This window comes from Vulpes vulpes, chromosome 11 (genome assembly GCF_048418805.1).
Source record: "Vulpes vulpes isolate BD-2025 chromosome 11, VulVul3, whole genome shotgun sequence".
Classification (NCBI taxonomy): Eukaryota; Metazoa; Chordata; class Mammalia; order Carnivora; family Canidae; genus Vulpes; species Vulpes vulpes.
In genome coordinates, this window is record NC_132790.1 from 57,159,303 (window position 1) to 57,175,023 (window position 15,721).

A 15,721-nucleotide genomic window follows, 5' to 3' on the forward strand; every position below is an offset into this window, starting at 1 on the left:
GTAAAATGGGAATGGTATTCGCCCTGCTGCTTTCACAGGACTGTTTCATGGAAAGGTATGTCAAATAAAAGTGTGTGTGTGTGTGTGTGTGTGTGTGTGTATCTATTGCTATACAAAAAAAAAAAAAATAAAGTATTGATGTGTGCCATTGAACAAGATTTAACCAATGCCAGCACTCTTGGTTTAAACAATATAGGTGAGGACTATTACCAGGATAAGGCAAAAGAAAAAAATCCACAACACTTGAAAGGAACATGGTGGTACCTCAGGAAATTGATTATCTTGAATTTCTCCAGCAACGAGGAGTAGGTGAGAAGTAGCCAGGAGTTCCATGCTACTACATTCTTCCTGTTCTAGCAACTGTGTACTTGGGAGCTACACAGAAAAATCTTTGGAGGAAATATGGCAGTTAGACTTAGGGCCAAAGGGAGCAGCTTGCTAGTTTATTTCTCCCAGGGTATGTCTCTAATGTTACTCCCTCTAAGACATCCAGGTCCTACCACTGCAATGGTCCCAGGATTGGACCTGGTCTGAGGATTACCATGCCTTATACTCTTTCTACTTGCCTGCCATCATTACTTGGGAAACCTGCCCACACATTCTGAAGTCAACTAGTGCTTGCCTCTAATCTGGATTTTACCATTTTTTCTGGGTTTATTTGGGCACATTATTTCACATTATTTCAGGGTTAGCACAAAGATCAAAAGATAACTTATGTAAACCCTTAGGATGGAGTCTCATATATAATAAGAGCTGAATAATTTGCTAATAATTATTATCATTATCATTATTATGTGCTAGGCACACATTGAGAGTAGCCTAAATGGTTATTTATTTATTTATTTATTTATTTATTTATTTATTTGAGACAGCATGAACAGAGGGAGGAGCAGAAGGAGAAGCAAACTCCCTGCTGAGCAGGGAGCTTGATGTGGGGCTCCAGGACCTTGGGATCATGACCTGAGCTGACAACAGACACTTAACCAACTGAGCCACCCAGGCACCCTAGCCTAAATGGTTTTAAGAGGAGCTCAGAGCAGAAAGCAGGAGGGACAGTGACATATCTCCACTCTGCACACTAGGGTCGCACAGAAAAGAAAGTCTCTGTCCACCTGCAGAGAAGGTCAGGCAAGAGGCCAGATAAAAGTTAAGCAATCAAGGAGAATCAGGCAGTTTCCAAGTAAACTGGAATGCCACTTCCAGGCAGAATAAAGGCACTGAAGACTTACACATAATTGAAAATCTCTGGGCTTCTCTTAATGTTTCTGTGTGCCCGGGATGGCAGAGGTGACTGAAGGTATGTTGGGCAGGTGTATGGCCCTCGTCTATCAGGAAGGGTCTTGTATCACATAATGAGGAGACTGGTTATAACTTAGATGTGAAGGAGGTCATCAAATACTTACACAGTTCAAGTATGTGTTTTTAAAGTCAGTTCTTTCTTTAGGGCTTGAAAGAATGTCTCTGACTATTCCAGCCCCCATTGACAGCTCCATTTTCTGACTTCTAAGAATAGGCAGTGATCAAAACACTACTTATCCCTTGGTAATAAAAATACAGGCTCTTGTGTCACCATCGGATAGTCTGAAGCTTTGCTAATTGTCTCCAGAATTAAATCTTAGGCTTCCTATAAGTAGAGACTGTTCAGAGTTTTTTTGCATTCCCTCACTGTGCTGACTCGCCAGAGCAGGAAGGGAACTTAGCAGTCACTGAGCTGTTCCTCTCTGTTTACTGATAGAACCCAAGCTAAAGAGCTTGAGGGCCTGCCAAAGCCACATTGCTCATGGATGAGCACTGATCTGATCATACTCAGTAACTGTTGCTTTACCAACATATTCTTTAACAACAGTTTTTGGTTATGACAAAGCCAGGTAGATGTAAGATTATTTCTGACTTTCTCACATCCAAACTGAAGCCAATCAGCACCTGGAATATATTGTGTTTGTCTTAAAAGAAATCAGGATATGAATAGGTAAAGTGTTAATGAGAAAAGTCCTCATCATAGGCATTACACTTCTCAGGATCCCAGTGCTTACTCTCTGCCTGTAGAGTAACAAATAAAATGTTAGGGGTGAGCGTGGGAGGAACCACAGCATCAGCCAAACTTGGAAGAAAGGAAGTAAATCTGTGTGGCTGGTGGAGTGTGAAGGAACCTGAGCTTCCAAGGGAGTGCACAGGACTGTCATAACATAGCAGGACAAGTAACTCATTCCCCTGAGTCTTAGCTGTCAGCAATTGGTTTAATAATACCTTTTCAGGAAAAAAAATAATTAAAGAATGAGTATTTCAATTGAATAAATATCCCTATTTTAAAAAGGTTGAAATATGAAAAAAGAAAAATGTTTATATTAAAATCAAAGATATAGATCACATGTGGGCACCAAGGATGAGGTATGTGCATGCAGATGACCTCATTTCAATCCAGAAGCAAAAGCCAACACATTATTGATGGGGTCTCATAATAGCAAAAGAAATGTTCATAGAGGAGCCTTGATGGAAACCAAACTGACATGGTGACTGTACCTCCTGATTTATGCCTTTGTGGGCAGAGATGCGTTTGCTCCAGAACCACACTTTCCCACAAATTGTGACTTCAGAACCTGGCTGAAATGGCCAAGTACATGCTGGTTAATTAACTTGATGTGCTTCTGTAGAACAGACTGGTAAATCGTATACGCATGCCACTGCCATCACCTGTAGGCAGTGATTCTCCATGTTCCATTTCTCTAATGATACCTGATTTCTGTGTTCCCCATTTAAGTGCCATGGAAGTGTTGCTCAACATGGCAACCACATAGATTACTGCAAAAGTTCCAGCTGGAAGATAAAGTATACCAAACAGAGAACTTTTACTAAGAGGGAGTCAAGGGTAGGAAACTTTATGAAGGTCTTTTTGACTTAAGGGGCTTTGGAGTTAGAAGGCCCTTTATGTGGATCTTCATCCTGCAACTTGCCTGCTATTTAAATTTGGGTTTCAGTTGTCTCATCTGCAAAATGAGGTAATAACCTGAAACAGACCCCTCTGTATGACCTTGCTTCCTTCCACTGGGCATGATGCTAATCCACTGAAACAGCTATTCTGTATCTTCTCACTTCCAGCTTCCAACTCCCTTTCATTCCCCTCATTCAGGAGATAGACTTGTTTTTGTTTTCACTGAGAAAATAGAAGCAATAAAAAGAAAAGATCCATATCAAACCAGCACCAACTTCACCAGCCTATCTTCCTCTCTCTCCTTATGAACCAACCACCTCATTCCAAGTCTAAACTGTCCCTCCTGCACTGGGTCTCACCTCCTCCTATCTACTTGAGGACATCACTCCAGCATTTCCCCCACTCTCTTCTGCAGCATCAGATTTATATCATGCTGAGATAATCTCCTGCATTGAAACAAGACCAAACTCACCCTTGATGCTGCATTCCCCTTTCCCTATCACTAATCCTCTCTAGAGCAAAACTGCTTGTGCTCACCACCTGCACTCAATCTCCACCCCCACGACTATTTTTTCTCAAAATCTTGCCAATTAGATCTTCACCCCTACTACTTCACTGCATCTGCTGTCATTAAAATGCCCCTCCTTGGGGCGCCTGGGTGGCTCAGATTATTAAGTGTTCAACTCTTGATTTTGGCTCAGGTCATGATCTCAGGGACATGAGATCGAGTCCCTTGTCAGGTTCTGTGCTCAGCACCGAGTCTGCTTGAGATTCCTTCCCTCTTCTTCTCTCTCCCCTTCTGCTCCTCATTCTGCTCACATGGGTGCATGCGCGTTCTCTCATAAATAAATAAATAAATAAATAAATAAATAAATAAATAAATAATCTTTTAAAAAAAGATCCGTCCAGACATTCTCCTAATTAACCCCTAGCCCCTAGCTCACATACTTGACATATAGGCTTCATCAATGATGTGAGTTCTTCTCTCTTCCTTGAGTAATTTTATTCCCAGAGCTTCTAAAACGTCCCTCTCCTTCCTTGCCAGTCTCTCCTTCACAGATTCCTTTGCTTTTCCTTAATCTCCTTGACTTCCATGTGTCCATCCTCAAAGCACTTCTCTTCAGTGTCCACACTAACTACATATTGACCTCACAAAGTCTCGGCTGTAAGAACCATCTATGTCCTCATGACTCGCGTATGTATTTGTCCAGCTTGGACCTCTCACCTGAAACCCAGAGTCATATATTCAGCTCCCTGTGAATTCCACACAAGCATTTCAAACTTCCTTTCCCCAGCTCAACTCTTCATCCCCACCCCACTTCCCCACACCAACTCACTTCTTCTCCAGAACTCTTCCTTTGAGTAAATGATTAATTTATTCACCCACTTGCTCAAGCTCCAAACCTTGAAACCATTCTTGAGTCCCCTCTTTCCTTCATATTTTATATCCAATCCATCAACAAGCCAAATTGGCTCTACCTTCAAAATGTACTCCATATTCAGCCATATTGTACTATAACTATATTAGGCCAAGCCAAAATTAATTCTCCCCAGGATATTTGCAAGAGTTTCCACCTGGTCTCTGGGCTTCCATCTTGCCCTTCTCTAATCTTTTTCACAGAACATCCAGAGTAACCCTTTTAAAATTCCCTGCTCAAAACCATCACCCTTAGGATAAATTCCAAGGCCTTTGCCACTGCCTGCAAGGCCTGGCATGAAGCTGACCCTTGACTTCTCTGCCCTTTTTCTACCTCAACCTTCTGCCCCAGACATACTGACCTCCTCACATTCCTCAAACACTCCCACCTTGTCAGGGCATTTGCCCTTAGTTTCCCCCACTACCCAGAATGTTCTTCTTCAAAGTAGCTCAGGCCTTCACTTTTCACATGTCTCTGCTCCAGTGTCACCAGTAAGAGAAGCTGTTTTTATCACCTTCTAAAGCCTGCCTCAACTTTCATTTCTTTTCTGTCTCTTATCCTTACCCAACTTTATATTATATATATGTATATCTTTGATTATTTACTTTCTGTCTTCATCCAATAGATATTGAAACCTTAAAAGTAAGGATTTTGTTTTTTTCTATTGCTGTATCCCTAAAGACAAGGCCAATGCCTGGCTCATAGTAGTGATGCAATAAATATTTATTGAATGAATGAATGAATGAATGAATGAATGTATTCATCAGATCACTAGGATGTTCACATGAATTGAAATATATAAAACAGGGATCCCTGGGTGGCGCAGCGGTTTAGCGCCTGCCTTTGGCCTGGGGCACGATCCTGGAGACCCGGGATCGAGTCCCACGTCGGGCTCCCGGTACATGGAGCCTGCTTCTCCCTCTACCTGTGTCTCTGCTTCCCTCTCTCTCTCTCTCTCTCTCTCTGTGACTATCATAAATAAATAAAAATTTTAAAAAAATTTTTTTAAAAAGAAATATATAAAATAGTTTTCTAGTATATAGAAATGCTACTGACTTCTGGGCATTGATTTTGTATCCTGCCACACTGCCAAATTGCTGTATGAATTCTAGCAGTCTTGGGGTGGAGTCTTTTGGATTTTCTATATAGAGTATCATGACATTGGCAAAGAGGGAGAGTTTGACTTCTTTGCCAACTGAATGCCTTTTATTTCTTTTTGTTGTCTGATTGCTGAGGCTAGGACTTCTAGTACTATGTTGAATAGCAGTGGTGAGAGTGGACATCCCTGTCTTGTTCCTGATCTTAGGGGAAAGGCTCCCAGTGCTTCCCCATTGAGAATGATCTTTGCTGTGGGCTTTTCGTAGATGGCTTTTAAGATGCTGAGGAATGTTCCCTCTATCCCTACACCCTGAAGAGTTTTGATCAGGAATGGATGCTGTATTTTGTCAAATGCTTTCTCTGCATCTGTTGAGAGGATCATATGGTTCTTCTTTTTTTCTCTTGCTGATATGATGAATCACATTGATTGTTTTACGAGTCTTGAACCAGCCTTGCATCCCAGGGATAAATCCTACTTGGTCATGGTGAATAATATTCTTAATGTATTGTTGTATCCTATTGGTTAGTATCTTGTTGAGAATTTTTGCATCCATGTTCATTAGGGATATTGGACAATGAGACTGAAGAAAGAGAAATTAAGGAGTCAATCCCATTTACAATTACATCCAAAAGCATAAGATACCTAGAAATAAACCTAACCAAAGAGGTAAAGGATCTATACCCTAAAAACTATAGAACACTTCTGAAAGAAATTGAGGAAGATGCAAGGAGATGGAAAAATAGTCCATGCTCATGGATTGGAAGAATTATTATTGTGAAAATGTCAATGTTACCCAGGACAATTTACACGTTTAATGCAATCCCTATCAAAATACCATGACTTTCTTCAGAGAGTTAGAACAAATTATTTTAAGATTTGTGTGGAATCAGAAAAGTCCCCGAAGAGCCAGGGGAATTTTAAAAAAGAAAACCATAGCTGGGAGCATCACAATGCCAGATTTCAGGTTGTACTACAAAGCAGTGGTCATCAAGACAGTGTGGTACTGGCACAAGAGCAGACACATAGATCAATGGAACAGAATAGAGAATCCAGAAGTGGACCCTCATCTTTATGGTTAACTAATATTCGACAAAGGAGGAAAGACTATCCACTGGAAAAAAGTCTCTTCAATAAATGGTGCTGGGAAAATTGGACATCCACATGCAGAAGAATGAAACTAGACCACTCTCTTGCACCATACACAAAGACAAACTCAAAATGGATGAAAGATCTAAATGTGAGACAAGATTCCATCAAAATCCTAGAGGAGGACACAGGCAACACCCTTTTTGAACTCGGCCACAGTAACTTCTTGCAAGATACATCCACGAAGGCAAGAGAAACAAAAGCAAAAATGAACTATTGGGACTTCATCAAGATAAGAAGCTTTTGCACAGCAAATGATACAGTCAACAAAACTAAAAGACAACCTACAGAATGGGAGAAGATATTTGCAAATTGACGTATCATATAAAGGGCTAGTTTCCTAGATCTATGAAGAACTTATTAAACTCAACGCCAAAGAAACAAACAATCCAATCATGAAATGGGCAAAAGACATGAAGAGAAATCTCACAGAGGAAGACATAGACATGGCCAACACGCACATGAGAAAATGCTCTGCATCACTGGCCATCAGGGAAAAATACAAATCAAAACCACAATGAGATACCACCTTACACCAGTGAGAATGGGGAAAATTAACAAGGCAGGAAACCACAAATGTTGGAGAGGATGTGGAAAAAGGGGAACCCTCTTGCATTATTGGTGGGAAGGTGAACTGGTGCAGCCACTCTGGAAAACTGTGTGGAGGTTCCTCAAAGAGTTAAAAATAGATCTGCCCTACGACCCAGCAATTGCACTGCTGGGGATTTACCCCAAAGATACAAATGCAATGAAACGCCAGGACACCTGCACCCCGATGTTTATAGCAGCAATGTCCACAATAGCCAGACTATGGAAGGAGCCTCGGTGTCCATCGAAAGATGAATGGATAAAGAAGATGTGGTCTGTGTATACAATGGAATATTCCTTAGCCATTAGAAACGACAAATACCCACCATTTGTTTCGACGTCGATGGAACTGGAGGGTATTATGCTGAGTGAAATAAGTCAATCGGAGAAGGACAAACATTATATGGTCTCATTCATTTGGGGAATATAAAAAATAGTGAAAGGAAATAAAGGGGAAAGGAGAAAAAATGAGTGGAAAATATCAGAAAGGGAGACAGAACATGAGAGACTCCTAACTCTGGGTAACGAACTAGTGGTGGTGGAAGGGGAGGTGGGCAGGGGTTGGGGGTGACTGGGTGATGGGCACTGAGGGGGACACTTGATGGGATGAGCACTGGGTGTTATTCTATATGTTGGCAAATTGAACGTCAATAAAAAATAAATTTATAAAAAAATAAATTAAAAAATAAAATAAAACAGTTTTCTAGTGCATGACAAAGTACTCAAGAATGTTTTTCCTATTATTATTATTATTATTATTATTATTATTATTATTTTAAAAACGGAGCTTGGCTATAACAGTGGTGCCTGGAAGCTAATTATTTTATGACATGTGCTGTTATCAGGGTTTGCTTCTATTTCTGCATTTTATATGTTCCTATCTGGCCTCCACTCTTGGGGGAATAATTAGAGAAAGTGTGCTCCTTTGAGCTTACTGCTCAGACTTTGTTTAACTTGTAGGCATTTCTTTTAAGCTATCCACTTGAATAAGAAATGTCACATTGGCTTCCAAAGCAAATTTTCCAGCTCTACAGGCCAGCAGGCTCTGAAAGTCTGATACAATTTCCAGCCACATCCCACAGGACAAGGAAAATGCTACAGGTATCTTGGCATCATGCTAAACTTCCAAGGAACACAGAATACTATATATGGAAGGTTCTGAAGGCAGAAACAAAGCATATGAGCACAGGAGGGAGACCAGACTGGACGTACATAGGCAACACCCCATGACCTTCCCTGTCCTAGCAACAGAGTCCACTTAGTCTGTCAGAGAAGACTTGCAGGGGAGTCTGATGCTCCCCTTTGATAAACAGGCATTTTCCTTTTATTTTTAAGGAATTTGAAATATATATAATAAGGGTTATAGCTCCTCCAAAAGCAGATTTGCTTTCTCAATGCACATCCCTTCCCACTCTCACTGTCCACCAAAAGTAATTATATCACCCCTGGGGATGAGGGATAAGCCCTCCTCCTTATTCCCTCCATCATCTGTCAATCACTGGCAGTTGAAGAGTGGACTTAGCGGAAGGTAAATTTAATTCTGAACCCTGGTCTTGACTCACATGAGCTGTGTGACCTTGGACGATTCCCTTAACCTCCCTCAGCCATTTCTCCAGTGGTAACACAACAGCGTGTTCACTGGATGGTTGGGAAGGTGAAGAAGGGTCACCTGGTGAAACACACAAGGTCAGTGTTATTATAATAAGAATAGGGGGTTTTGTTCTGTTTTTGAGACAAGAATAGCCAGTTTATTGAACCATTTGAACTCCAAGGCAGGGAACAGACAAGGATTTTATTTTTCTATGTGATGATATTTGCTCTGATAACCACCCTTGCCCTGGGTTGCATAGCCCACGAAAAAATCTTAGCAGATTCCTTACGTTCCTTGTCTCTTTAATTTATTAAAATATGTCCAGAATAAAACTCTAGTCATGTCTATTTAAACCCACCTTCCTCCAGCACCAGCCCAGCTCACGGCTGGAAGAACTGGAAGTGAGGTCTATTCTGCTCCTTTGGCTCTCAGGTCCTCACCTTGGTGTGGCTCAGTCTCAGTGAGTGCTGTTTCTCGCTCCCTCTCACTTAGCTTACTAGAGATGAAGGATCCTCTTTACAATAAATGCAGGGCTCCCAAACGTGCATGACCATGCTCCCCTATATCAGTCAGGATAGGCTAGGTTATGGTACAGTAACAAACAATTTCAAAATAACTCATGAGCACCTCCTTCTCTTCCTTCTTTGGTGGCTTCAGCTCCTCTAGTGGGTTTGGGCTGTAGGGCAAAGAGAAAGAGACAGAGTTCTTGGCTAATCCACTGTTTCTGACCTTTAAATTAGGATGTTGCTGCTGCTTCAGCCAGCCCTTTCTGGCTAATGATGCCTCATTGCTAGCTAAGTGGAGCTCCTCTAGAGGAGTTGTCCTCCCCCTGCAAGGCCTCCTCCCTGGATAGCTCCCTGAAGTGGGGAGCTTGCTTCACACGACTATAGCCAACCTCACATGGGCAAAGTAAAATCTCAGCATGTGGCCGGAAGGTGGGAGGAAGCAATATATTGCTGTGTACACACAATCGTTACCCAACTTAATGGTTTCAAACACCAGTTATCTGTAAGTTGATGGTTCTGTGGGTTGAAAATTTGGTTAGGACTCAGCTCGACAGTTCTTCTGGTCTCATTTAAACTCTTTCATTCCCTAGACGGAAACAGGGTAGCTCTGCTTCAGTGGGCTTACTCCTGTGATGGGACGTGACTGGACTGTGTGTCTCTCATCATCCTTCAGGCTACACTGGGTTGGTTCATATGGCAGTTTGGCAGGTTTCCAAGAGGGAGGACAGAACATGCAAGGCATCTTGAAGTCTGTGCTTGGGACTGGCTTAAAATTGCTTCTGCCACCTTTTATTGGTCAAATTCCCCAAACCAGCATGATCCAAGGAGTGAAGAAACACACTACCTTTGATGGGGTGGGGCTGCAAAGTCACAGTGCAAAGGTAACATTGCAAAAGTAAATGGGAAGGGTAATGTTAGAAAATTGGAACATTTTTGCAGTCTACCCCAAGCACAACAAAAACACATCTTCCTGACCTTCTAAGGAAGTGGTTGGAGGGTTGATGCAGAGATGATGGGGCTCAGCAAGGCCAGATCAACTCACCTTATATGTCCTGGAGAGGTGTTTGATTACAGTTGATGCGGGTCTTTATTAGACTAGTGTGCTTTGCACCTTTTGTCTGCAGCTTTGGGTCAAAGACATTAATTCCAGATAGCAGGCAGAGTCCCCATGGATATTCAATTACAAAAGGAAACTGCCTTGAAGGTAAAGTGACCTATTGCAGGTCATGTAGCTACTAAGTACTTCATTCCTTTACCTGGGCAGAGGGAGCAATATGCACAGAATGGGTGGTGATGAGAAAACATAGTAATACCACAGACTTTTAAAAGGGCCACTGTGGCTGGCATGGACAGAGCAAGATACACGTTGGTACAAGCTGTCATGGGGACCCAGAACCTGCCAGTCCCTGGAACCCATGACAAAAAGCTTTTCTTTAGATTTAAGGAGAAACTTCGCAAAGAATTCTAACAGCAGGCTCACATGCTCACATCTGTATTTCTAAAAGATCCTTCTAGCTCTAGGATGAAGGTTGGATTGGTGGTGCAGACTGGACCAAACCCAGACCTTTCAGTAATTAGCAGTTCTGGAAACCCATGTTTTAACTCTTTCTAAGTTCCAAAGCAAAGGAGAAGTGGTCCAGTTTGCCATGGCTGAAAACATGCAGCAAAGCAGGGAGAAGAGCATAGAAAGTCAAACAAGTAATCCCACCCTGTGTCATCCTCTCTCTCACATACACACACGTGCACGTGTACACACACACACACACACACACACACACACACACATTACTCATCCATATGTTTCAGACCCAAGCAGGCTTGAGAGTTTCTGGTTCCTGTTCTGTGGATGGTTTAGCCTGATGGATTTGAGTCAGACAGTGGCCTCTTCTGCTTTGCTGTGGATAGAGACAAGTAGTTGCTAAGTGACCTTCAGAGAGAAAAACCAGCAGAAGTCCTAGAATTGTGGACATAGCCATTGAGCCCAGAGGGCTGTACATTTAATATTTACAATGATTCAAATTCAGAAGGCAAATAATGGCAGAAGTTTGATGTCATAAGACATTTTAACAGCACATTGGTAGGACCTCAAGGAGGCAGGGAGGAGGAGCAGGGACAGAGACAAAGGTACCATGGGACCTCTTTGGGCAGCCTGACTCAGCACAGGGTGAGGAAAGGGCTGCCAAATACCCTCTAGCCACTGGCCTCGCCACATGCACACAGGAACATGTGGAGCCTCCTTGGGGCGGAGGGGGTCAGTGGGACCAGTGCAGGGCCTGGAGCAGACCTCACCCCCACAGCATGAGTCTGCATGATTGATCGTAAGAGAGTGTTCTGTCATTGCATTGCAGCTCCAGAAACTAAAACGATCACTTTCTTTCAAGACCAAGAGTTTACGGAGCAAAAGCGCTGACAACTTCTTCCAGAGAACCAACAGCGACGTGAAGCTGCAGGCAGACATGCTGGCTGAGGTCAGCCCCAGCTCCAGCCCACTCCCTGCCTCTGGAAGCCTGACATCCACACCCACCAGGGCCGGCCCGCACCCAGGGGTTGGCGGCAAGGCCCACACCTTTCAGGAGCACATCTTCAAGAAGCCCACTTTCTGTGATGTCTGCAACCACATGATCGTGGGTAAGGCCTCCCCCATCCCTACCTTTAGGTAGGTCCCTGCACCTCCCTGAAGGGCAAGTGAGAGTGGCGTGGCCCAAGTCCAGGTCCGAGGACAGATTCTGAGCCTCAGAGATATACATGAGGGCAGGTAGTTCAGGAATGTTCTGGAGAACAATAGATGTGCACAGGAAAGAGACACAGGTCTGGGTGGAGGGAGAAGTTGGATAATTATACAGTTGCAACTTCAGTCAATCCTCCAGGGAGCTCTGTACAGTCATCTCCATGGAGGCTGGAGGTCTGGGACTCTGTACCTCTGTATCACCTCTCCCTGTGTATGGGCAGCCCATGGAGAAGGGGCATAATCCTGAATAAACCAGCTCTCTTCAGCCAACAGCAATTGGCAGAGAGGAATCAGTGGGAGGCAACCAAAACATGAGGCAAGTGGACATGGAATGATTCAGGACTGCAGGGGGACCTGAGTGACATGTCACAGTATCTACTACAGGCAGGGCACATGGCATGGTCTGTCTGGAATAGCCTGAGGTGGGAGTCTGTGGCTTGGTGAATTATGGGGGGGTAAGGGTGACCCAGACAGACAGGTGTGGGAGGGATGATTCTGAGGGGGGCTTTGAACCAGGTAGGAAAAAGCGTTAAGCCACCATTACAAGTCTGGACCTGGCACAGACTCGCTCACAGTACCTCAGAGAAATGATAGCAGCCTGAGAGTCTTAGGGGTTGTGCCCAGGTGAAGAGAATGACCCCCAAAATGTCCCAACTACAAGGAGGCCATTCAGAGACACAGACACAGAGACTCTGTAGTTCATACTCTTCTGCCTCTGCTGTGTCAGGTTCCCAGGGACCAGACAGATGGAGGAGATCAGAAAGGCAATTTGGGTGGGATTCAGAGTGAATTTAAATCTCTTGTTTCAAGTACAGCAGTCAATCCTGGTAATTGACCAGTGGCTGCAGAACAAGAGGAAAGGGAAAGGAGATAGGCCTGTTTGTGCTCTCAGGGGGTGTGAGGATGTACCCCTCTGCCCCAAGTTAAAGGCCATCATGAATGGAAATGGGCAAAAAAATGGAAATGCAAGGCTGATCCAGATGTGGCCTGTCTTCCCAAGATGGTGCTAACCGTCCAGATATGTAGCCAGTTAGATTCCTGGAGCTCCTGGAAGCACCCCGAGGCCTTCCCCACCCTGTGGCTCCACTCACAGCTCAGATGCTGGAGCATTGGGCTTGGCACGAATGCTTCCGGGAAGGAGACTTTTAAGATCAAGAACCTCAAGCTCCCAAACTGAGCCCGGGCCCCATGAGGCTCCAGGCAAAAGCTAATATATATCCTCTAGTGTCATGCTCTGGCTCCTCTACCCTGACACACATACCTTCCAGCCCCACTGTTTCCCCTCCAGGACCAGTTTTCTATAGGCTGACATCTCTTCCAAGGATGACTGTCGTCTCAGGTCAGATTCTGCAGAAGCAGAGCCTGAGAGAGGAGTTAAGTGCACATAACTGATTGAGGGGGCACTCTCAGGAGAAGGGAGAGGGAGTACACGGATGGGGCAGGGAAGTTGCTAAATAAGAAAGTGGTCTCTAGTGGGAGTCTCACTGAGAGCCAGCTGTGAAGGGAGCTCTGGCACATGGGTTGCACATCTGGTCCTTCCTTGAGGCCAGCCTTTTGTATCCTGCTTTCAGTGGGCCTCCCTCCTCCTCCCACGATGGAGGCCCTTTCCTAACCCCCTGGGCTAAGTGGCTCATGTTCTGTGGAAGGCAATTTTCTGGAGAATGGGGTAGCTGTGAGTCATTAGCAGCCAGCACACCCACCTCCGGTGTATTAGTGGCTTTTTGCTACTGATTATCATAAACTTAGTAGGTTAAAACAACGCAGATTCATTATCTTAGAGTTCTGGAGGTTGAAAGTCCACAGTGAGTCTTACTGGGCTTCAATCAGAGTGTCAGGAGCTACATTCCTTTGTAAAGGCTCTAGGGAAGAATCTACATTCTTGCCTTTTCCAGTTTCTACGGATTGCCCACACCTTGGCTTGTGGCACTTTCTGTGTTCAAATTTCAAATGGCAGGTTGCATCTTGCTCACACAGCCATCTGTCTGGTCCTGACTCTCTATCTTGCACCCACCTGGATAATATTTCTGTCTCAAGGCCACCTGATTAGGCACCTTACATCCATCTACAACCTTAATTTCCCCTTGCCATGTAACATAACATGTTCACTGGTTCCGGGGGTTAGGAATGGCCTTTGGGGGCCATTCCTTTGCCTCTGCACACCCTGCAGGGATATCTGGGCAGAACATCAACAGTGTCCACCACAACAGTAGACTAAAACTCAGATTGAAGATCACAAGACTGACCTCTGTTGATTCCTTCCCATCTTGGCTTTGACACGAGTCATGTGATTGTTGTACTGCAGCTGATGGCTGCGTCATGTCTCATGGTGAGAGGCCGTTTCCAATGGGAGTGGGCAAAGAGGCACCTTTCTGTTCGGTGCAAGAGTAAGGAGAATACTAACCCATATTTTGCTCCTGGCTATTCCCATGATATAATTAGCCTTTCCCTTCCCAGATAAAACAATGTAAGGGAGTGAGGATAGTAGAAAGACCAGGTGCATGGAATCTGCCTGGATTTGAACCCCATGCGGCTATGTGACCTAATGTCAGTGACTCACCTTCTCTGAACTTGTGTCCTCATTTTATATGGTGATTATAATACCACCTTCGGGGTTTTGAATGGGTTAATAAGCCAGGCACCGAGTAGGCTCTCAGTAGAGGGAACCCATTGGAGTTGTATTATCATCGTTATTTTTAGAGGAGAAAAAATTCATTACTCTCCTGGAACAGGGAAATATATTCAGAGGATAAACCAAATTAATTTTACAGAAAAAAAACAATTTAAACAGGTATAAATAATTTTTTTAAAAAAAAGAACGTCCAGGAAACAAGAAGTAATTAGTCCCTCGTGGACATGGCAATGTTTTAGGTACATGTCAAGGATTGTCTATAATTCTGCGTTTCCTGGTTTATGAGGGACATGAACAAGCTAGTAGGTATCTAGAAGAAGGTGACCAGCATAGTGAGTGGTGTGTCAAGATCATGAGGAATCTCTAGGAGTTTGGTGTGTAAGACATTTAGGATGCAGGACTGTGTTTGAAAGTTCCATGTTGGAAGAGTCAAGAAACTCACACTATGTGGCTATAGAGGGAAGGGTGGGCATCAAGTGGTAAAGTTAAAGAGACAGATTTCAGTGAGAATATAACCACTTAACCCATGAGCTTGACCTGTGAATGAATGGCCTTCCTTTGAGTGGTGCATGGTTTAACCTTTGTCAGGCAGAGGTCATCTGAAGGTCTTTTCTTACTTAATTATCTAATAGTCTTTGAAATGTTTGTGCTTCCCAAAGAAGCCAATGTCTGTCATCATTGAACTTGAACATTATCCGTAATTTCAAGCATGGCTGGGAAAAAGATTCTGCAGTTCCCTTCACCCGTGGCCAAGACCCAGTTAGAGGGTGGGATATTCAAGATAGAGAGCAACATCTGCCCCTCTTGTGATCGTTTACACAAGGACTGTCCTCATCTTCAGAGAACCATATTCTCTTCACATTCTCATTTTTCAGTCACCATTATTCACATTCTGCTTTTGGAGAAGCCACATTTCGGAGCAGTGCTTGTGTCACTTGGCGGTTCCACAGTATTGCTGTGCAATAAGTACTCTCAAGCTCCAGCATGCAGAGTAGCTTTCTCTGACTCCTACTCAGGTTTCTTCAGATCAGCTGGGGTTGGGCTGCTGTTGCACATTCTGTTCCTTATCTCTTACCCTTTCCTTGGA

The 15,721-nt window shown here is 43.7% G+C and overlaps 1 protein-coding gene across 5 annotated transcripts in view; it reads left to right on the forward strand.

Moving 5' to 3' along the window:
• STAC (SH3 and cysteine rich domain) overlaps positions 1-15,721 on the forward strand; it is a 152,336-nt gene that overhangs the window by 52,883 nt on the left and 83,732 nt on the right. For 3 of the 5 annotated variants that reach the window (XR_011995217.1, XM_072726401.1, XM_026016392.2), the window contains one exon: positions 11,626-11,905. Coding sequence is in view for 4 of the 5 variants with exons in the window: in XM_072726401.1 (XP_072582502.1) it covers positions 11,626-11,905 (280 nt within the window). In the remaining variant the exon portion in view is untranslated. The remainder of the gene's footprint in view (positions 1-11,625; positions 11,906-15,721) is intronic. The other 2 variants (XM_072726402.1, XM_072726403.1) reach the window with 1 other exon arrangement.